General features: G+C 40.7%; 2 protein-coding genes across 4 annotated transcripts in view; one reads left to right on the top strand and one right to left on the bottom strand.

Moving 5' to 3' along the window:
* The window catches only part of LOC109621320 (insulin-like receptor), a 216,496-nt gene extending 202,397 nt beyond the window's left edge, over window positions 1-14,099 (top strand). The window contains exon 15 of one of the 3 annotated variants that reach the window (XM_029875643.2): window positions 11,752-14,099. In XM_029875643.2, coding sequence (XP_029731503.2) covers window positions 11,752-12,478 — 727 coding nt within the window. In that variant the 3' untranslated portion in view covers window positions 12,479-14,099. The remainder of the gene's footprint in view (window positions 1-11,751) is intronic. The other 2 variants (XM_062856295.1, XM_029875644.2) reach the window with 2 other exon arrangements.
* A 394-nt stretch (window positions 14,100-14,493) lies between these two features.
* On the bottom strand, window positions 14,494-14,844 carry LOC134291030 (small proline-rich protein 3-like). Its single transcript, XM_062858288.1, has one exon. It carries the CDS (start codon window positions 14,842-14,844, stop codon window positions 14,494-14,496), a length of 351 nt encoding a protein of 116 aa, XP_062714272.1.
* Between the last annotated feature and the right edge of the window lie 7,342 nt (window positions 14,845-22,186).

Here is a 22,186-nt window from a genome sequence, read left to right as displayed (position 1 = left end):
TGAAAGAACATTTTATTACTGGTTAACAATGGAAAAAGTATTCTTCTCCTAGAAAAAAATGAGCATCGGAATATGCCAACTGATATGCTGATTTATCGACCGTATACTATTAATAATCACTTGATGATTTTTGTGGCTATATCGGTCTCTTTCTACTCATAGTATAAGGGAGTAGAGATCAAAGTGGATAATGAAATGATAGATATGATAGAATTCGCTAGGTAGCGAACAAGTGTGAAAATTTTATAGAAGGTGAAATTAGGCAAGTAGGCCATGTATTGAACGAATACATCGAATGCGTGAAACTTCTGCCGTGCGACCTGTGCTTTTAAACAGATCGGCTTGGTTGGTAGTTCATACCACCTTACCAAGACTGGCAAAAGTTTCAGGCACCCGACTGCCTAATGTATTGTTCTGTTTTCATCACAAATTCTATCGATCGGTAGCTTTTTCGGAATTCGCACTCCGTTCATAGAGGTATGTCTATATCGCGGCGTGTTCTTCCTATTAGCTTTTTCGATCTTATAGGATAGAACACTTTTCTTTTTGAGCCAAACTTTTCATATCATATGCTGATGCACTTTGATCTCTACTCCCTTATACTATGAGTAGAAAGAGACCGATATAGCCACAAAAATCATCAAGTTATTAATAGTATACGGTCGATAAATCAGCATATGATATGAAAAGTTTGGCTCAAAAAGAAAAGTGTTCTATCCTATAAGATCGAAAAAGCTAATAGGAAGAACACGCCGCGATATAGACATACCTCTATGAACGGAGTGCGAATTCCGAAAAAGCTACCGATCGATAGAATTTGTGATGAAAACAGAACAATACATTAGGCAGTCGGGTGCCTGAAACTTTTGCCAGTCTTGGTAAGGTGGTATGAACTACCAACCAAGCCGATCTGTTTAAAAGCACAGGTCGCACGGCAGAAGTTTCACGCATTCGATGTATTCGTTCAATACATGGCCTACTTGCCTAATTTCACCTTCTATAAAATTTTCACACTTGTTCGCTACCTAGCGAATTCTATCATATCTATCATTTCATTATCCACTTTGATCTCTACTCCCTTATACTATGAGTAGAAAGAGACCGATATAGCCACAAAAATCATCAAGTTATATGCCAACTGATGCCTTATACTTTTTCTTGGACTTTTATACACAAAAATGACAATACGAATCACATATTTTTCGTTGAAAATAATCAATACAAGATACCTAGATTGATATAGTTCGCATAAGTATCATATTATTAAGATTTTCTTTATATTTTTTACTAACAGTAAATATCAAAGTGATACAAACAAGAGAAATGGCTTCTGCTCAACTAAAAACATGCAAATTGATCAAATAACCAATATAAAAAATATTTTATGTACACTGCATGAACACAGTATATCTTATAAAGGAAAAGTGCGTGTGGAGCGGATCTGGTGTGATGGGTACAGCACATGCCTAGCACGCCGAGGACTGGGGATCGAAGCCCACTCCCAAAAAAACACACACACATAATGTGAGTTCTTCCTTCAGAAGGTGAATAAAGCATGGGTCGCGAGGTGAACTAGCCTAGGGCTAAAAATCTCGTTAATACAAAAAAAAAATGTTTGGGAGATTTTGGCTTTCTCAGTCTAGGGAATCCAAACGATTAAATTGGCATTGCCCGACGTTTCGGCCTAATTTATTTGGCCTTTTTCAAGGGTAAAACGATAGACAGCTTTACCCTTGAAAAAGGCCAAATAAATTAGGCCGAAACGTCGGGCAATGCCAATTTAATCGTTTGGATTCCCTAGACTGAGAAAGCCAAAATCTCCCAAACAAAAAAAAATAAAAAGTGCAAGATTACGTCAGACCGGCTTAATGTGTTTAACGTTCTGCAATATTTTAGTATGATAAAAAAGTGGGCTAAAAATCGCCAAATTCGTTCAAGTCTTGAAATAACGAACCCTCAGAACGAATAAGTAAAAAAAAGTCTTGAATGGATTTTGAAAATGAATGAACGGCTCAATAGCCCATACTCAATTCTTGATTTAAGATGAAGATCACCAGCGATAACTTTCCGAACAACGCATTACGCCTCACATTTTCTCTAGCGGAAATCTGGTGTCCAGTCAATTGCATTAGCCTGCAAAGGCTACTCGGTGTTCACTATCAGTAAACAAGCAGCAAGAAACAGTTTCAGATGTTGTGGTAAAAAAAATCGAGTAGAATGAAAGGTGGCCAGTGTGGCGGCCATTTTCATACTCCAACATGTGAAATTTTAAAACATGTGACAGTAGCACACATTTTCTTTAATTTTACATGTGTATTTAATAAAATGCATTTTTTTAAATTTACATTACTGGACACGAATGCCAACTTATTTGGTAAAGTGTCTTTAATAATAAAAAAAATACATCACAAACAAACAGAAAATAAACTCTGCGACCTTTTCGTCACGTTACTAAGTCATCTTACAAGCAAGATGTTAGTAAACTTAAAACAAGACTTTATTTCCAATTTTAGGACACTTTGCATAATAGTGTTTGAGTCTACATATAAAGTTGCAACCCAATGGAGGACTTGTTTGGCGGCAAAGGGGTGTAAGTCAGTAGTTTAGTGGTAAAGGGGTGTAAGTGCCATTTACCAAAAAAATCCAATTTTCATATTCCAAGAAAAACAACGTATATAACGTCTGCGTTCATCTCCAGTGGTGGATATACTTGATAGTAGCATATTCGAGGCGATTCCGAACTTTTTCGATTGTTGTTGATTTTTTTATAAGATGTCAAAGTTTACGTCCATTATCTCAAAATCAGGTTTTGGTCACTTACACCCCTTTGCTTCTGACCCCCTCAATTAAAATTAAAATTAAAATTAAAATTAAAATTAAAATTAAAATTAAAATTAAAATTAAAATTAAAATTAAAATTAAAATTAAAATTAAAATTAAAATTAAAATTAAAATTAAAATTAAAATTAAAATTAAAATTAAAATTAAAATTAAAATTAAAATTAAAATTAAAATTAAAATTAAAATTAAAATTAAAATTAAAATTAAAATTAAAATTAAAATTAAAATTAAAATTAAAATTAAAATTAAAATTAAAATTAAAATTAAAATTAAAATTAAAATTAAAATTAAAATTAAAATTAAAATTAAAATTAAAATTAAAATTAAAATTAAAATTAAAATTAAAATTAAAATTAAAATTAAAATTAAAATTAAAATTAAAATTAAAATTAAAATTAAAATTAAAATTAAAATTAAAATTAAAATTAAAATTAAAATTAAAATTAAAATTAAAATTAAAATTAAAATTAAAATTAAAATTAAAATTAAAATTAAAATTAAAATTAAAATTAAAATTAAAATTAAAATTAAAATTAAAATTAAAATTAAAATTAAAATTAAAATTAAAATTAAAATTAAAATTAAAATTAAAATTAAAATTAAAATTAAAATTAAAATTAAAATTAAAATTAAAATTAAAATTAAAATTAAAATTAAAATTAAAATTAAAATTAAAATTAAAATTAAAATTAAAATTAAAATTAAAATTAAAATTAAAATTAAAATTAAAATTAAAATTAAAATTAAAATTAAAATTAAAATTAAAATTAAAATTAAAATTAAAATTAAAATTAAAATTAAAATTAAAATTAAAATTAAAATTAAAATTAAAATTAAAATTAAAATTAAAATTAAAATTAAAATTAAAATTAAAATTAAAATTAAAATTAAAATTAAAATTAAAATTAAAATTAAAATTAAAATTAAAATTAAAATTAAAATTAAAATTAAAATTAAAATTAAAATTAAAATTAAAATTAAAATTAAAATTAAAATTAAAATTAAAATTAAAATTAAAATTAAAATTAAAATTAAAATTAAAATTAAAATTAAAATTAAAATTAAAATTAAAATTAAAATTAAAATTAAAATTAAAATTAAAATTAAAATTAAAATTAAAATTAAAATTAAAATTAAAATTAAAATTAAAATTAAAATTAAAATTAAAATTAAAATTAAAATTAAAATTAAAATTAAAATTAAAATTAGAATTAAAATTAAAATTAAAATTAAAATTAAAATTAAAATTAAAATTAAAATTAAAATTAAAATTAAAATTAAAATTAAAATTACAATTAAAATTTAAATTTAAATTTAAATTAAAATTAAAATTAAAATTAAAATTAAAATTAAAATTAGAATTAAAATTAAAATTAAAATTAAAATTAAAATTAAAATTAAAATTAGAATTAAAATTAAAATTAAAATTAAAATTAAAATTAAAATTAAAATTAAAACGGGCTCCGAGTTGTTTTTATCAAATATGTTTCGTCCAGCTTTCATTCGAGGCAGAAGTGCGGTTGTAGTAGTGAACGCCGATAAAAGTTCACTACTACAATCACACTTCTTGCTCGGATGACAGCTGGAATGAAAACAAGCAGCATAAAATCTATGCCTAACATTCGTCTAACAGCCCATACTAAAACATGTCTAACGTTAGTCTAATGTTAGACTAACAAACATGTTTCGAATTTGCAACATGTCTAACAAAAGTGTGTCATATCTGTCTAATTTTAGACTAACATTAGCCAAAAGTGAGACAAAAAGTTAGCCTAACATGCTGGCCAGTTAGTCTCACATTAGGCTAATGTTAGGCTAACCCTCCGTACTGGGAATCAAGGCAGCTTACATGCATATCGTTAGTTTTCGTTTGGTGTGTAACTTTCGGTTTTCCGGACAAACCTTGAATAAAGGCTGGAGTTGATGTGAATGTTCCACCAAAATTTAATTCCAATTTTTGTCGAACACCTCGCAGGAAGCGCAAAAACTGCATTTAATTGCTCAACATGCAAATTGTTGTGTGTCTTTTATGTTTCTATGTGAAGAAAACTGAATTGAGCTTGCATTTTTCATTGCGAAAAAAATATTATTTCCAGTTACGCTCTTTTTTCACTTTAATCCGTTACAACGCTTTGTTTTGAATTTGGGCTCGCTTTGACAGCTCTTGACAGCGAAATCTCGGCTTGCCTTGACATACACATTTTTCGTGTCGGTTTCTCCCTCCCAGGTCCGTACTAGTCCGTCGTTTAATATAGAGGCGTAACAAAACGAATTCGGTGTTGTTATTTTCTTCAATCACGCTAATCCCGGTGGACGACTGCTGTTCGGTCGGTTATAGGGAACTGTGTCCACTGCGCCTGGGATTGCCAACAGGTTTTGGGCCCCGAAAAGAAGAAAATACGGTGAAAATGTTCTCTGGTCGAAGAGGCATACGTGAATATGAACTGAGTTTACTGTGTCAACGTTCTGATTGAATCATCTCCGGTGGATGTAAAGCGATGTTAAGTTGAATTTGGAAGAAAGTGTTGCCTAGAGAGTGATTAGTTATACGGACGTCGTTGGGTGAATTTTGCTCCAGGAGGAGAACAGGTGCGCTGTTGTTGGACCAGAAACATTTTTTCGTGATTCCATTCACGCTCGCGTCAGTATACCCATTTTTTCATTACTATCTCTGTCGCTCTTCAAGAGGCCCCATTTAAAAATACCCATTTTCAAGTTGGGCGGCCCAACTTGAAAATGGGTATTTTTAAATAGGGCCTCTTGAAGAGCGACAGAGATAGCAATGAAAAAATGGGTATTCTGGGTATTCTGACGCGAGCGTGTTTTGTTGATGCGAGCAAAACAACCCAGTACGGAGGAATTTAGGCGTTAGACACTGTTTGTTAGACATTTGTTAGAAAGCAGTGGAAACGGTGGAAATCAGAAGAACTGCACAGTGGTCGGTGTTAGTTTGTGACGCAAGGGTGAAATAAACATGGCGGAAGCAAAAGTAATGTTTGAGCGGTTAAACGACACCAACTGGTCGGTATGGAGATTCCGGATGGAGCTTTTACTGATGACGGAGCAAGCGGATATAACATCAGCATGGACGTGAAGAGACGAAAAAGCTCGAGCTGTGATTGGATTGGCGCTTGACGATAGCCAATTAATCCACGTTATGGAAGCGGCTACAGCGAAAGATATGTGGGAGAAGCTCAAGAGCTACCATGAGCGTGGCTCTTTATCCAACAAAATACACGTACTTAGGAAACTATGTTCAATGCGCTTGGAGGAGAATGGAAGCATGTCCAACCATTTGATGGAAGCATCGGAGCTGGTGCATCGTTTGGCCAGGATAGGAGAGTCGTTGAAAGAACATCTGGTAGTGGCGATTCTGTTATCGAGCCTGCCGGAGTCGTACAGTCCGCTCGTAACTGCTTTAGAAGGACGTCCAGAAGAAGATTTGAAGGTGGACTACGTCAAGGGCAAACTGCTGGATGAATGGAGGAGGAAAACTGAGAGTCGTGCACAAGCTAGTTCGCAGGAAAATATTCACGAAAACGCTATGAAGTCTACAGCGCAGTTTGGGAATCGAAGAAGTTGTGTTAGAGCGTGTTACTATTGCGGACGTGGAGGTCATTTCCGGAGGAATTGCCCAGTATTGTTGGAAGAGACCAAGGCCAGTATGAGACAGCAGGAGCAAGCCAAAAGTGTGGAACCCGCGGATGATGGTGGTGATCGTCAAGTGTGCTTCGCGATGACTACCGAGAGTGATGTGCCTTCTCAGAAATGGATAATTGATACTGGTTGCACGAAGCACATCACGAATTCTATTTCGAACCTTGGCTGGTGGAATCCATGTAGTGAAGATGTAATACTAGCGGATGGGAAAACGGTCAAAGCCAAAGGACATGGTGAAGGAAGAATTGTTGGAGTTCGGAAAGATGGCGGGCGAATTGATGTCACTTTGAAGGATGTTCTTTATTTGCCTGAATTATCAAAGAATGTATTGTCGGTTAGTCAGATTACAGAAGATGGTTACAGTGTAGTTTTTGGTCGAATGTTGACAACTCATGTTGATGGATGGAGATACTGTGCTTGCAGTAGGTGAAAAGAGTGGGGGTTTGTACTACCTATAAAACTAGGAGAATGCTTAGGACTCGGCTTTGATTCAGGAGGAGTTAACTATTGATAGCACAAGGAAAGGGGGCCAAGCAGGGGGCTGCACTAAGGAGGAGTGTTGGATTGGAGTAGTGACAGCCCCCTGGTAGGATACGCATTTAAAGTGGAATGCCAACCACCGGTTGATACGAAGATGAATGTTAGTTGTGTGGCTGTTTTAATGTATGTGTATGAGTAAGAGCGACGAAGCATTATGCTGATCAGTAAAGTTTGTTATTGTTTATATTCAGTCCGTACTAGTCCGTCGTTTAATATAGAGGCGTAACAAAACGAATTCGGTGTTATTTTCTTCAATCACACTAATCCCGGTGGACGACTGCTGTTCGGTCGGTTATAGGGAACTGTGTCCACTGCGCCTGGGATTGCCAACAGATTCTCCATAGCTCTGCGCGGTTGATACTGTCGTATGCCGCTTTGAAGTCGATGAACAGCTGATACGTTGGGACCTGGTATTCACGGCATTTCTGGAGGATTTACCGTACGGTGAAGATCTGGTCCGTTGTCGACCGGCCGTCGATGAAACCGGCTTGATAACTTCCCACGAACTCATTCGTTTTAGGTGACAGACGACGGAAGATTCTCACATTCCAAATGGTCGCCTTTCTTGTGTATGGGGCAGATTATCCCTTCCTTCCACTCCTCCGGTTGTAACCGTTCGTCGAATTAGCACGAGAGAATCTTAAAACGCGATGGCTTTTGCGCCACTCTCGCATCGAGAGACCACCGGTTCATTCTAAAGTTTGCCCGACTAAATTGACGACCCTTTCTCTCAAGGGCTTCCTCGAACGGCCGTGGCTCAAAATCTTTAAACGCATTAAAACTTAATACAAACAACATTTAAACTGAAACAATAACGGAAATTTACACAAAAGGGAACTAGAAACTGAATAAATAACAACAAGCAATCAATTAAGAGTCGCGGAAGTGAATTTATTTAAATGAATTAAACAAATAAAAAGAAATAATGGAATCAAGAACAACAAGCAATGGAATTCGTTTCAACGTGTATATTATTCACAAAATGATCGTCAATTATGTGTGTGTGTGTGTGTGTGTGTGTGTGTGTGTGTGTGTGTGTGTGTGTATGATCATGGCCATGAACTCAAAACGACGTACCTGCGCAGGTTTTGTTCGTCGACGGTGCTTTCTCCTGGCCAATCGTCGACGTTAGCTCGCTGTCCTGAATGTTCGCCGGACTATAGGTGCGGAGGGGCGTCGGCGGTCCGGTACTCTGCCCGATCGTGCGTCACCGCACGCAGGTAGGCCGGAAGTAATTCCCCTGTACTCCGTTTAACTGCCAGTAATTGGCGGGCGAGGACGAGCGTTGTGGTTTAAAGCCCAAAATAAAAAGCGTCTTTTTGGACGCTGAGGTCCAAAGACGAACACAAATCAGAACAATATACACTAAAACAAATTCAATTATACAATTACCTTTTGGAAAATCAAACGAATGCTCAGGAAGCAGAGTGTCTGCCCCTGGCGACAAAATCCAATTTTTAAACACTACAAACGAGAACAGACATTTCAAATTAAACTCACTTCAAGCAACACAAATTTACTAAACTTCAACTCTAAGAAACACTACACACCTTAAAAAACTACAAACTGGGAGAAGATCGCCGAAGCTCACTTCTGCTCTCCAGCCGACTCAACTATGAAGTGATGGAGTCAGTCGAAATCTCTAGTCAAGTAAATTTCCTGCTATTGAAGCAGTCGTCTATTCAATCTAAAAACTATTATATACAAGTGCGCCAAATTTAAATCGCACATGGCCGTAAAAACCATTTAGCGCCATCGAAAAAGTCCTATAAGATGCATAACATGAATCGTCATTAACTTAGCCTAGACACAAACCTTACATGAAACGGATAATCTCTACTAGATGAAACGGTTCAAATCCAAAGTCAAATTCAACGAATCCAATTCAAATAAGATTTTACTTGAAAAGATAAAAACGTCAAAAGCTACAAATTAAACTAAAATAATCATGAAAACTAATAATTAATTATAAAAAAAACATATTCTAAAATCAAAATCAAAATATTAAAAAAAATATAACAATTTAATTTAATTGAATTCAAACTTTATTTTACTTAAAAGAATAAGAACGTCAAAACGTTACACGGTAGCTGTTCGGTTTCCCAGATCCTGACTATCAGCCGATACAGACAGGTGGCCAACTTTTCTGGGCCCATCTTGATGAGTTCGGCTGCGATACCATCCTTACCAGCTGCTTTGTTGGTTTTGAGCTGGTGAATGGCATCCTTAACATTCCTCAGCGTGGGAGTTGGTTCATGTCCGTCCTCCGCTGCACTGGCGTCGTCGTTTCCTCCGTTGCCGTGGTCTCCCGTGCCTACGTTCTCCACGCCATTCAGGTGCTGATCGAAGAGCTGCTTCCACCTTTCGATCACCTCACGTCCGTCCGTCAAGAGGCCTCCGTCTTTATCCCTGCATATTTCGGTTCGCGGCACGAAGACGTTGCGGGATACGTTTAGCTTCTGATAGAACTTCCGTGTTTCTTGGGAACGGCACAGCAGTTCCATTTCTTCACACTCCGCTTCTTCCAGGCGGCGCTTTTTCTCCCGAAAGAGGCGGGTCTGCTGTTTCCGCTTCTGTTTATAACGTTCCACGTTCTGTTGAGTCCCTTGCTGCAGCATTACCGCCCTCGCTGCGTTCTTCTCCTCCAAAACCGTTCTACACTCTTCGTCGAACCATTCGTTCCGTCGATTCCGTTCCACGTACCCGATGGTGCTCTCGGCTGCGTCGTTGATGGCTGCTTTCACTGTACTAAAGCAGTCCTATAGAGGGGCCTCATCAAGCTCGCCCTCGTCTGGCAACACGGCTTCGAGATTCTGCGCGTATGCTGAGGCGACATCCGGTTGTTTCAGTCGCTCTAGGTTGTACCGTGGCGGTCGCCGGTACAGTACATTGTTGATAACCGAGAGTTTTGGGCGCAGTTTGACCATCACCAAATAATGGTCGGAGTCGATGTTGGCGCCACGATAGGTCCTGACGTCGATAATGTCGGAGAAGTGCCATCCGTCAATCAGAACGTGGTCGATTTGAGATTCCGTCTGCTGGTGATCTCCAGGTGTAACCATAAGGGAGGCTGTGTTGGAAAAAGGTGCTACGTATGGCCATGTTTTTGGAGGTGGTGAAATCGATGAGTCGTAGGCCGTTTTCGTTCGTCTGCTGGTGGGCGCTGAGCTTTCCAATCGTCGGTCTGAATTCCTCCTCCTGGCCTACCTGAGAGTTTAAATCTCCTATGATTATCATGACGTCGTAGCTTGGGCAGCGGTCGTACTCGCGTTCGAGCTGCGCGTAAAATGCGTCCTTGTCATCATCAGTGCTTCCGGAGTTCGGGCTGTGCACGTTTATTATGCTGATGTTGAAGAATCGGCCCTTGATCCTCAACCAGCACATTCTTTCGTCGATCGGCCACCAACCGATCACGCTCGCTCCTCTGCATATCACCCATCACGATGAAAGCTGTTCCAAGCTCGCGTGTGTTGCCTCAGCTCTGGTAGATGGTATGATTACCTATAAACGTTCGCACCATGGATCCTGTCCAACACACCTCCTGCAGCGCTACGATGCCGAACCCGCGGTTCTTCAGTAAATCGGCGAGTATGCGGGTGCTCCCAATGAAGTAACGAGATCGGCATTTCCACGTACCGAGTTTCCAATCGCAAGTCATTTTGGTAATCGTTTTCTCCGTTTTTTCGTGATCTCCCGTACCTACGTTTTATCTCGCCATGCAGGTGCGCATCGCAGGTGCCTTTCAATCCCCTCATGTCCGTGGCCAAGAGGCTCTCGCCCTTATCATGTTGCCTGGTCTTGAATCGGTTTTTGATCCTCAACTTGCACATCTTTCATCGATGGGCCACCAACTGATCAATCGCCTTTGGCTCTGGATGTCCCGATGAAAGCTGTATCCAATTCGCGTGTTTTGTCGCAACATTGTATAATTTAACTCTAAACTTTCGCAGCATGGATCTGGTCCAATACACCACCTACAGCGCCACGATAAGAACCCGTTCTTCAGTAGATCGGCGAGTATGTGAATGCTGATGCACTCGATAAACTTCTACGTACCGAGTTTCCAACTGCAAGTCCCGTTTCGTCGCTGCAATCGTCGTCATTGATATCACTTCGCATTCTTCTTTCGCTGTCTTTCAGCAGTTTGTGTTTTGTTCGCAGGGTCTGACACTAACTCACTAGCCTTGGGAATTGGCATAAGCTTCTCGTAAGCTGCACGTTCTGCATTGACAGTTTCTTCAAATACGAACAACACTGACTAGTATCTATCCTCTCTTTTGCGCTGTCGTATTCATTCACTGTTTCACGGATAGATGTCCAAAGCGCTGGAAAATGGAACTAGTTCAAGCGTTTTTGATTGTTTCTTGAGCTCTTGATGCTAGATATATCGGCGCAGATGTCTATCATAACGTCTTTCTCTTAGTATTCTTCGAAACAAAGCTTTTGTATTGCACATTCTCCCTAAGACTATTTCCCTCATCTTAAATTCATAAATATCAATATTGCACATTAATCTTATTATTACGTTTAATTTTCTTTAACTTTAAGTTAATTTCATTTTTGATTTTACTAATTTGTATAGACTTGAGTACTAATGCCACACAAAAAAAAAGTTAGTTATACAAATGAGACTGTATATCTACTTAGTACAGTCTTCAGGGAAAGACCCTCAATAACCAACCCCCCGGCCCATTCTCTTTTCTCTTCCAGTGACCAACTTGGTAACCGATTGATCTGTGATTCATTAGCCATATCATATCATAGTAGAGATATTGATGATACCATAGCCGAAGAAGAGGAACCCCTGGAGGACGAGGAAGATGAGGAAGCGAACGACGATGACGATGAAGGAAAGGAAACCGGCAGACCGACGATGTTAGGAAGTGTTGGAGGAGGGGCTCGGGACAGTCGCAGTGTTATGCGGATCCGCGAGATGGACCCGCGAGGCAAGTCGCGCAGCGTAAGTCCCGGCATCCATTACGATGGCGGCAGCAGGAGTAGGCGGAGTGGCAGCGAGGAAGGTGGCATCCAGGGGCATGACTACGTGAACAGTGCTCCCGGTGGTGGGGCCATGTTCGGTGGATCTGCGCTGGCGATTCCACCGCCACCGCAGCAGCAGCAGAGCAGGAAGCAACAACAGTCGTCCTTCAATAGACAGCAGCAACCACCGCTGATCCATTTCGACTCGGATCCCTACGGAAAGGAGTTCGATGCGATCAGTACCGATAGAAGCAGAATTTCGGCGGCCGCAGCAGGCAGCAGAACCAACGGACGCGTCGATCCCTCCAAGTGGCAGCAGCAGCAGCAGCAGCAGCGACCGGTGGAAGTTACGAAAGAGTCTGGGTTTCCTCCGGTGCGGCCGAGGAATGGACTCGTGAGTAGCGGCGGAGGTGCCACTGCATGGGGTCCTTCGATGGGACCTTCGGGAGACGTTTAGGAGGAGGTGACCGTTCGCCAAGAATCCCAAAAAACAGGTAGATCATAGCAACCCGTAAATCACAACAGAAACAAAAGTTCCGGGTGCTTGCCGGAAGATGGCGCCCTTTCGGAGGGCATCATCAGGCAAGTATATAGTTCCAAAATAGAGCTTCGAACCGACGCTCTCAAGCTCTGAAATGATACAGGCTAGCCTTAGGCACACTCGCATCGATGCGCCATAGAGAGAAAGAGAGACAGCAGTAGAGGAAGTTGTAAACAAGAGTATTCAAAATGGGAATGAAAATCCGTTTTTAACCAGTTTAGAAGTTTTAGAAAGCATCGAACACATACTAACACAAACTCATTTAAAGAGAAACAATACAAAAATCACACTCACACCTTGGAATGCAAACCAACTATCCAACACAAACACACGCATAAACACACACTTGTAGGTTAGGATACCGGAAAGCCTCCGTTGGTCGTCATTTTGTTCAATTTGTTTTAAGATTGGTTCGTAATTTAGGATTATTACCACACCGCCGCCGCGCATACACATACACACACACACGTACACGTACATTCAACCAAAAGAGGCTAAAACAAACCATGAAATCATTAATCAAAACAAACCCTTCTAAGAGCTTACCAATTCTCGCTGCTTTAAAAGTCCTCCACCCTAACATTCTGTCCCATTCTGTCCGACACGCACTCCTTTTTGTAAATGATAATCGTAAACAAACCCACGGGGTAACCATGGAAACACCGTGGCGGAACGCTTCTTTTGACATTCAACAGATTTCCTTTCCCTCGCGTTGAAAAGAAAGTAAAAAAAATCAATCAATCTAGTGCTCCTTGTATTTATTTGAGTGTAAGGAAAAAAGAGAGAAATAAGTAAAAAAAACAAAGTCGGCGTAAAGACTCGCTACTCGAACCCCGCGATCGCGCGTTGCGTTAACGTTAGGTAAAACTCTTATACAACCACCAGCAACACACACACAACACTTAGAAATCCAATATTCACATTATTATTAAATAGAGAAAGAGAGAGAGAGAGGTAAAAAACGTAAACAAACCCACACACAGACTGACAGACAGCTAAAGCAATATATATTTGTGTATCGTATACATATTTTTTGTTTATATTTTCCTATTTGTTTTTATTTAAACTATATAATTTCCATCCCACCACGCAACCGCGCAACCGGAGAAAGCGCCAAAAGCCGAGAAATTTACGCTAGAAGAAAGACACCCACACAATCGTTTTTTTTTTTCGTCGTTTTAAGAGTAACCAGGAAAGAGATGCAAGCAGTCGATGAAACGAAAATATGCTATTTTTGCAGTTTAGGTTAAGTGCGAGAGAGAGAGAGTGAGTGAATGAGGAGAGCACGAAAACGATGATGATGAGAGAGGGAAACCGAAAAACCATGAAACGGGATGAGAGGAGAACGAAGGAGATGACGTTTTGTAGAAAATAGGTTTAGATAAAAGAGGAATGGGAAATCGTAGCTAGCGAAAATGTGTAAATATACCTACTACCTTAAACAAACAAACTACTAACCTAAACTGGCGCGCTTACTAGAAGAGATGTGACGTAACGGAATGGCGAAAATCAAAGAGGAATTAGATGAAAAGAAAAAGGAAAAAGTAATTTCGTAAGAATAACAAAATTAGGTTTACTTACACTAAACGAATGGTGCGATTCAAAGTTGGATGATTTTCTTAGCGGAGTGGAGTTTATAGGTTTTTTCTTGAATAACTTGATGGTGGGCGGTGTTGTTGCGTGTTAATTGCTAGTTAGAAAAGATTGTAGTTCCGGAGAACCTTCTTCGGATGCTCAAAAGTTCTCAGTAGCCCTGCTGTGAAATCGCTTGAAAAGCCTCTGGAAGCTCCGAAGAGCCTTACTCTGGAAGCTACAAAGAGCCTTCCTCTGAAAGCTCCGAAGAGCCTTCCTCTGGAAGCTCAGAAGAGCTTTCCTCTGGAAGCTCCGAAGAGCTTTCCTCTGGAAGCTCCGAAGAACTTTCCTCTGGTAGCTCAGGCGAGCCTTCCTCTGGAAGCTCCGAAGAGCCTTCCTCTGGAAGCTTTCCACTTGGAAGCTACGGAGAGCTTTCCACTTGAAAGCTTCGAAGAGCCTTCCTCTGGATGCTCCGAAGAGCCTTCTTCTGGATGCTCCGAAGAGCCTTCCTCGGGAAGCTCCGAAGAGCCTTCCTCTGGATGCTCCGAAGAGCCTACCACTGGAAGATCCGAATAGTCTTCCTCTGGAAGCTCCGAGTAGCCTTCTTCTGGAAGCTCCGAATAGCCTTCTTCTGGAAGCTCCGAATAGCCTTCCTCTGGATGCTCCGAAGAGCCTTCCTCTAAACTCTGGAAGCTCCAAAGAGCCTTCATCTGGATGCTCCGAAGAGCCTTTCTCTAGAAGCTCCGAAAAGCCTTCCTCTGGAAGCTCCGAAGAGCCTTACTCTGGAAGCTACGAAGAGCCTTCCTCTGAAAGCTCCGAAGAGCCTTCCTCTGAAAGCTCCGAAGAGCCTTCCTCGGGAAGCTCCGAAGAGCCTTCCTCTGGATGCTCCGAAGAGCCTACCACTGGAAGATTCGAATAGTCTTCCTCTGGAAGCTCCGAGTAGCCTTCTTCTGGAAGCTCCGAATAGCCTTCTTCTGGAAGCTCCGAATAGCCTTCCTCTGGATGCTCCGAAGAGCCTTCCTCTAAACTCTGGAAGCTCCAAAGAGCCTTCATCTGGATGCTCCGAAGAGCCTTTCTCTAGAAGCTCCGAAAAGCCTTCCTCTGGAAGCTCCGAAGAGCCTTACTCTGGAAGCTCCGAAGAGCCTTCCTCTGAAAGCTCCGAAGAGCCTTCCTCGGGAAGCTCCGAAGAGCCTTCCTCTGGATGCTCCGAAGAGCCTACCACTGGAAGATTCGAATAGTCTTCCTCTGGAAGCTCCGAGTAGCCTTCTTCTGGAAGCTCCGAATAGCCTTCTTCTGGAAGCTCCGAATAGCCTTCCTCTGGATGCTCCGAAGAGCCTTCCCCTAAACTCTGGAAGCTCCAAAGAGCCTTCATCTGGATGCTCCGAAGAGCCTTTCTCTAGAAGCTCCGAAAAGCCTTCCTCTGGAAGCTCCGAAGAGCCTTCCTCTGAAAGCTCCGAGGAGCCTTCCTCTTGATGCTCCGAAGAGCCTTCTTCTGGAAGCTCCACAGAGCCTTCCTCTGGATGCTCCGAAGAGCCTTCATCTGGAAGCTCCGAAGAGCCTTTCTCTGGATGCTCCGAAGAGCCTTTCTCTGGAAGTTCCGAAGAGTCTTCCTTTGGAAGCGACGAAGAGCCTTCCTTTGGAAGCTCCGAAGTGCCTTCCTCTGATGGCCCCGAAGAGCCTTCCTCTGGAAGCTCCAGAGAGCCTTCCTCTGGAAGTTCCGGAAAGCCTTTCTCTGGAAGCTCAGGAAGGCCTTTCTCTGGAAACTCCGGAGAGCTTCTTCTGAAAGCTCCGAAGAGCCTTCCTCTGGAAGCTCCGAAGAGCCTTCCTCTGGAAGCTCCGAGGAGCCTTCCTCTGGAAGCTCCGGGGAGCCTTCCTCTGGAAGCTCCGGGGAGCCTTCCTCTGGAAGCTCCGGGGAGCCTTCCTCTGAAGCTCCGAAGAACCTTCCTTTGGAAGCCCCAAAGGGCCTTCCCCAGGATGCTCCGAAGAGCCTTTCTCTGGAAGTTCCGAAGAGCCTTCCTCTGGAAGTGTTTCTCTGGATCCTCAAAATCTCTGAAAGGATTTTTCCGAAAGCTCCAAAAAGCCTTCCTACAGTAATTTTCCAGATCCCGAAGAGCATTTTTGTGCATTTCGCATCTCATCGGGAGATACACAGAGCACGCAAAAGGCCTTTCTGTGAAACAGTGAAAGGTTTTGTTGATCACAGCAGGTCATGAGTAACAACAGGACCTCCTTCTTCATCAGACAAGCAATCGTAGTAACCCCGCCGCCGTAAATCTCCAAGGGAAACAAGTAATCTACAACAACTAGCAGCGACAGAAAGCGAAGAAAGAATGAGAAACGGAAAGAACAATAGTTAATAATTAGTTTCAGATAGATCCGAAATCCGAACCGAATTGGAAATTTACCGATTTTTACACAAACACAAGCCAACCACAACAATATAAATTATTTTTACTACAATAATTAGAGCGCGAAACACACATACACACGAAACTACACACATTTCTTGAGGTACAAATTGAAGTCTGATTTATATAAAGTTCCTCCCCCAAAAATTAGAAATATACCGATTTATGAATTAGAGAGAGAAAAAACGAAGCAGATGAATACAAAACGGAAACCGCAAACGCATAAGCAGCGAGAACGTCGCGAGAGAATTCTGTTTGCACGTGTGCGCGCGCATGCGCGCGGGAGTGTGAGAGACATTGTGAGTGAACCAGCGAAGAGAGAACGAGTGAACGCGCGCGCGCGAGAGAGAAAGATACGGCAAACACAACAGAAGTCCTGCAATACAAATCTATGATGTTATTTCTTTGTCTTTTTAGCCTATAATTATTAATTGAAATTCGTTGATTTTTTTTAGAGATAAGTTCCGATTGTTTACATATTTTGAGATGGAGAAAGTTAGAGAGAGAGAGTGAGAGAATGAAAGCAAACGAAAACCTTCACCATCAACCAGAGATACTCAGTAACAACAATTCCCACAATTAATGTTGATTCAAATCCACACCCACACACACACACGCGCGCATACACACAAACGGACAGCCACCCGCAAATGCCAATAGTCAGAAACTCCCTCTAGAGTTGTACATTCGTAGCGATTAGGAAATTGTTAACTTTGTTTTAGAAGAGAACAATAGAAATGCGAATCGAGAGTTTTTCGTTTCAGTCTACGACCTCTCTCACACACAGAAATACAGAAACACACCCGCGAAATATAAACACATATTTTTTTAAATTAAAAAGTTCAACCAAGATACCAGTGATTATACTTTTATTGATATTTATTTTTCCCTCCGTGTAAGCGTTTGTTTTTTTATTTTAAACAAATGCACCGACGACAGCAAAACATCCACAAACACACCCATCATGCGCAGACTAATAGCAAGCAAGCTAGCAGAGAATTTTACAATTACCTACAATAGAACCGGAAACCTGTGTTAGTTAAGGCGAGTTGGAACAGAGTTTTACTAGATAGAAACAAGAGCATGCAGCAACAAAGCGTCTACATAGATTTTATTTATTTATTGCGAGAGAGATGGAAGAGAGAGCGAGAGTGAGAGCGAAAGTGTGAAAGAGAATGAAAGAGAAAAGGAGAAAAGAGAAATGTTGCAAAACACAGTGCAGTGAGCGGAATCATTCGAGCAGTTTTCCTTTACGGAATTCGAGCACATTGATGGGGAAGTCACAGCATGCCATGATTGAACTGCTCGATGTTTTGCAACACGCACAGAAGAAGTTTACTTGCGAGAAAAGGGAAAGGGCAAACAGTTGAGGATGAAACCAAAATTGTGCATAGTAAATTAATTTATTTTTAATCGATATTTACCTACGGTTAGGACGCATTCGCTTTTCGTTTCCGTTTTTGGGGAGCATCGTTGGCAAATACATACATGGAAAAGAGGGGTGTTTCGGTCTGTTTAGGAGAGTTTTGTTTCTGTTATGGAGAGTTTCGCTCTTGAAGCCCACTCTCATGAAAGAGTGAGTATCCTAGAGGATCTATTTTGGAAGAGCCTTTCACTGTTGAAGCTCTCCTTTGGAAGAGTCTTTCACCCTGGAAGCTCTATCTCATGAAAAAACCATCTCACTCTGAGAGTCGTACCTCTTGAAAGAGCCTTCTCGCTCTGAACGCTCCCTCTTAGAGGAGCATTCTGCTTTGGATACTCTTAGATGATCATTTCGCTTTGGAAGCTCTCTCCAGGAAGAGCTTTTTATTTTGAAGGAATACCTTGGAAGAGCCTTTCGCTCTGGAAACTACCTCGTCGAAGAGCATTACATTCTGTACGATCTTTCTTGGAAAAGCCTTTCACTGTAGAAGCTCTATCTCTTGGAAAATCTTTTCGCTCTTGAAGCTTTTTCTTGTAAGAGCCTTTCGCTCTAGAAGCTCCTTCTTGGATAAACTCTGGAAGTTCTCTCGCTTCGGAAGATCTTTCTTGGATGGACCTTTTTCTTTGAAAGCTCTCCCTTTAAAGTTTCTGCTCTGGAAGTTCTCTCTAGGAAGAGCTTTCCATTTTAGACCTTGAAAGAGCCTTTCGCTCTGGAATCCATCTTATGGAAGAGCTTTCCGCATAGAAAGCTCTCTCTTGTAAGAGCTTTCGGCTCTGGAAGCTTTCTCTATGAAGAGCTTTCCACTTTTTAAGTTCTTTATTGGAAGAGCCTTCCACTTTAGTTTTTTTTCCTTGCAAGAGCTTCCCGGCTTTATCTTTTGAAGGAGCCTTCCGCTCAGCAAACTATCTTATGGAAGAGCTTTTCGCTTTGAGCACTCTCCCTAGAAAGAACTATCCTCTAGAAGCTCTTTCTAGGAAGAGCTTTTCGCTCTGGAAACTACACACTAAGATCAGCTCGGTATTTTCCCAATCTTTTTACTGAGTTCTCAACAGCAGATTTAACTCGGCACGCTCGGTTGTTTCTTTTGCAGATATTCTGTAAATGTGTTACCGAGCTAAGCTAACAAACTGTCAAAAGTTGCTGATGCACGGTAAATATCGTTACTGGTGAACGGTAAATACGATTACCGAGCGTACCGAGATAAATCTGCTGTTGAAAACTCAGCAAAAAGATGAAAAAAATACTGAATTCAGTGAAAAAAATTACTGAGCTGGAACATCTGAATCTCAGTGTGTATATCTTCGAAGAGCACTCCGTTTTGTACGATCTCTCTTGGAAAAGCCTTCCACTTTAGAAGAGCTTTTCGCCCTTGAAGCTCTCTCTTAGAAGAGTCTTCTACTCTGGAAGGTCTTTCTTGGATGATCCTTCTGCTTAGAAGCTCTTGAAAGAGCCTTCCAGTCTAGAGATTGGAAGAGCTTTTCAATCTGGAAGCTCTGTCTAGGAAGAGCATTCCATTATGTACTACCTTTCTTTGAATAGTCTTCCACTTTAGGGACTCTGTCTCTTGTAAATGATTTCCAATCTAGCAGCTGTCCCTCAGAAAAGCCTTCCGCTCTAGAAGCTTCTTCTTGGATGAGCTTTCTGCTTTGGAAGCTCTCCATTGGGAGAGCATCTCGTTCAGGAAGCTCTCGCTACTAGGAAGAGCTGTCTGCTCCGGAAGCTCTTCGGGGATGGACCTTTCGCTTTGAAAGCTCTCCCTCTGAAGAGCCTTCTGCTCTGGAACTTCTCTCTAGGAAGAGCTTTCCATTTTGGTAGAATACTTTGAAAGAGACTTATACTCTAGATGTTCTATCTTTTGGAAGAGCTTTCCGCTCAGGAAACTGTCTTATGCAAGAGCATTCCGCTCTTGAAGCTCTTTCTTAGATGAGCGTTTCGCTTTTGAAGCTCTCTCCAGGAGGAGCCTTTCGCTATCTCTGTACGATCTTTCTTGGAAAAGCCTTCCACTTTGGAAGGTCTATCTCTTACGGAAGAGCTTTTCGCCCTTAAAGCTCTCTCTTTGAAGAGCCTTGCGCTCTGAAAGGCCTTTCTTGAGTAAGGCTTTTACATTGGAAGCTCTTCCTTGAATGACCCTTCCACTGTGGAAGCTCTTGAAAGAGCCTTCCGCTCTGGAAACTCTCTCTAGGAAGAGCTTTTCAATCTGGAAGCTCTCTCTGGAAAGAGCATTTCATTATGTACGACCTTTCTTGGAAGAGCCTTCCAAGGACTCAATCACGTGGAAGTGCTTTCAAATCTAGTAGCTCACTCTTATAAGAGCATTACGCTCTAAAATTTCTTTCTTGGATGAGCTTTCAGCTTTGGAAACTCTTCCTTGGGAGAGCCTTTCGCTCAGGAAACTCTCGCTACAAAGAGCTTTCCATTTTCGAAGAATACTTTGAAAGAGACGTCCACTCTGGATGTTCTATATATTGTAAGAGCTTTCCGCTCTGGAAGCTCTCTCTATGAAAAAATTACCTCTCTGGAAGTTCTTTCTAGGAAGAGCCTTTAGCTCTATTTCTTGGAAGAGCTTCCCGGCTCTATCTTGTGAAAAAGCTTTCCACTCAAGAAATTATCTTATGAAAGAGTTTTCCGCTTAGGGAGCTCCACCTCGTAAGAGCCTTCCGCTCTGGAAGCTCTCTCTAGGAAGAGCTTTTTGCTCTGAAATCTCTCTCTAGGATAAGCCTTTAATTCTGTACAAAAGAGTACGCTCAGGAAGAGATTTTCGCTTTGAAAGCTCTCTCTCTCTTGTAAAAGCTTTCCAGTCTGGAAACTCTCTATGAAGCGATTTCCTCTGGAATTCTTCCTAGGAAAAACTTTCCACTCTGAAAAGTTCTTTCTATGAAGAGCCTTCCACTTTAGAAGCTCTGTTTCTTGCCAGAGCTTCCTGGCTCTATCTTTTGAAAGAGCTTTCCGCTCAAAGAACTTTCTTATGGAAGAGCTTTGCGCTTTGGAAGCTCTCTTTTGTAAGAGCTTTCCGCTCTGGATGCTCTCTCTTTATAAGGAGCTTCCCACTGTGAAAGCTCTCTCTAGGAAGAGCGTTTTGCTATGGTATCTCTTTATCAGGGATGACCTTTCCATTCTGAACAAAAGAGTACGCTCAGGAAATCATCTTATGGAAGAGCTTTCCGCTTTGAAAGCTCTCTTTTGTAAGAGCTTTCCACTCTGGAAGCTCTCTCCATGAAGAGATTTCCACTCTGGAAGTTCTTTCTTAGAAGAGCCTTCCACTTTAGAAGCTTCATTTCTTAGAGGAGCTTCCCGGCTCTTACCATCTGGAATCTCCCTCTGGGATGAGCCTTTCAATCTGTACAAAAAGAGAACGCTCAGGATACTATTTTAAGGAAGAGCATTTTGCTTTGAAAGCCCTTCTAATAGCTTTCCGCTCGGGAAGCCCTCCCTATGAAAAGATTTCAGCTCTGAAAGTTTTTTCTAGGAAGTGCTTTCTGCTCTATTTCTTAGAAGAGCTTCCTGGCTCTATCTTTTGAAAGAGCCTTCTGCTCAAGAAACTATCTTATGGAAAAGCTTTCCGCTTTAGGAGCTTTACCTCGTAACAGCTTTCCGCTCTATAGAGAGAACCACCCTCTAGGAAGAGCTTTGTGCTCTGGAATCTCTCTCTGAGATGAGCCTTCCATTCTGTACAAAAGAGCCTCTCGTTCTGGAACCATCATATGGAAGAGCTTTCTGCTTTGAAAGCTCTCTCTTGTAAAAGCTTTCCGCTCTGGAAGATTTCTCTATGAAGAGATTTCCACTCTGGAAGATCTTTCTAAGAAGAGCCTTCCACTTTAGAAGCTCTTTTTGTTGGAAAAGCTTTCCAGCTCTTTCCCTCTGGAGTCTCTCTGGGATAAGCCTTCCATTTTGTACCAAAGAGTACGCTCAGGAAACTATCGTACGGAAGAGATTTTCGCTTTAAAAGCTCTTTCTTGTAAAAGCTTTCCGCTCGGGAAGCTCCCACTATGAAGAGATTTCAACTCTGAAAGTTCTTTCTAGGAAGCGCCTTCAGGTCCATTTCTTAGAAGAGCTTCCCGGCTCTATCTTTTGAAAGAGGCTTTCGCTCAGGAAACTACCTTATGAAGAGCTTTCCGCTTTGGGAGCACTAACTTGTAAGAGCTTTCCGCTCTGAAAGCTCTCTCTATGAAGAGCTTTTCACTTTGGAATCTCTCTCAGAGATGAGCCTTCCACTCTGTACAA

Source organism: Aedes albopictus, chromosome 3, assembly GCF_035046485.1.
Source record: "Aedes albopictus strain Foshan chromosome 3, AalbF5, whole genome shotgun sequence".
In the NCBI taxonomy this organism is placed as follows: Eukaryota; Metazoa; Arthropoda; class Insecta; order Diptera; family Culicidae; genus Aedes; species Aedes albopictus.
This window is presented reverse-complemented; position numbering and strand designations above follow the sequence as displayed.

Bases quoted from the DNA above. Each gene is read 5' to 3' on its own strand.
- LOC134291030 (XM_062858288.1), bottom strand. From the start codon at position 14,844: ATGAAGGCTCTTTGGAGCTTCCAGAGTTTAGAGGAAGGCTCTTCGGAG.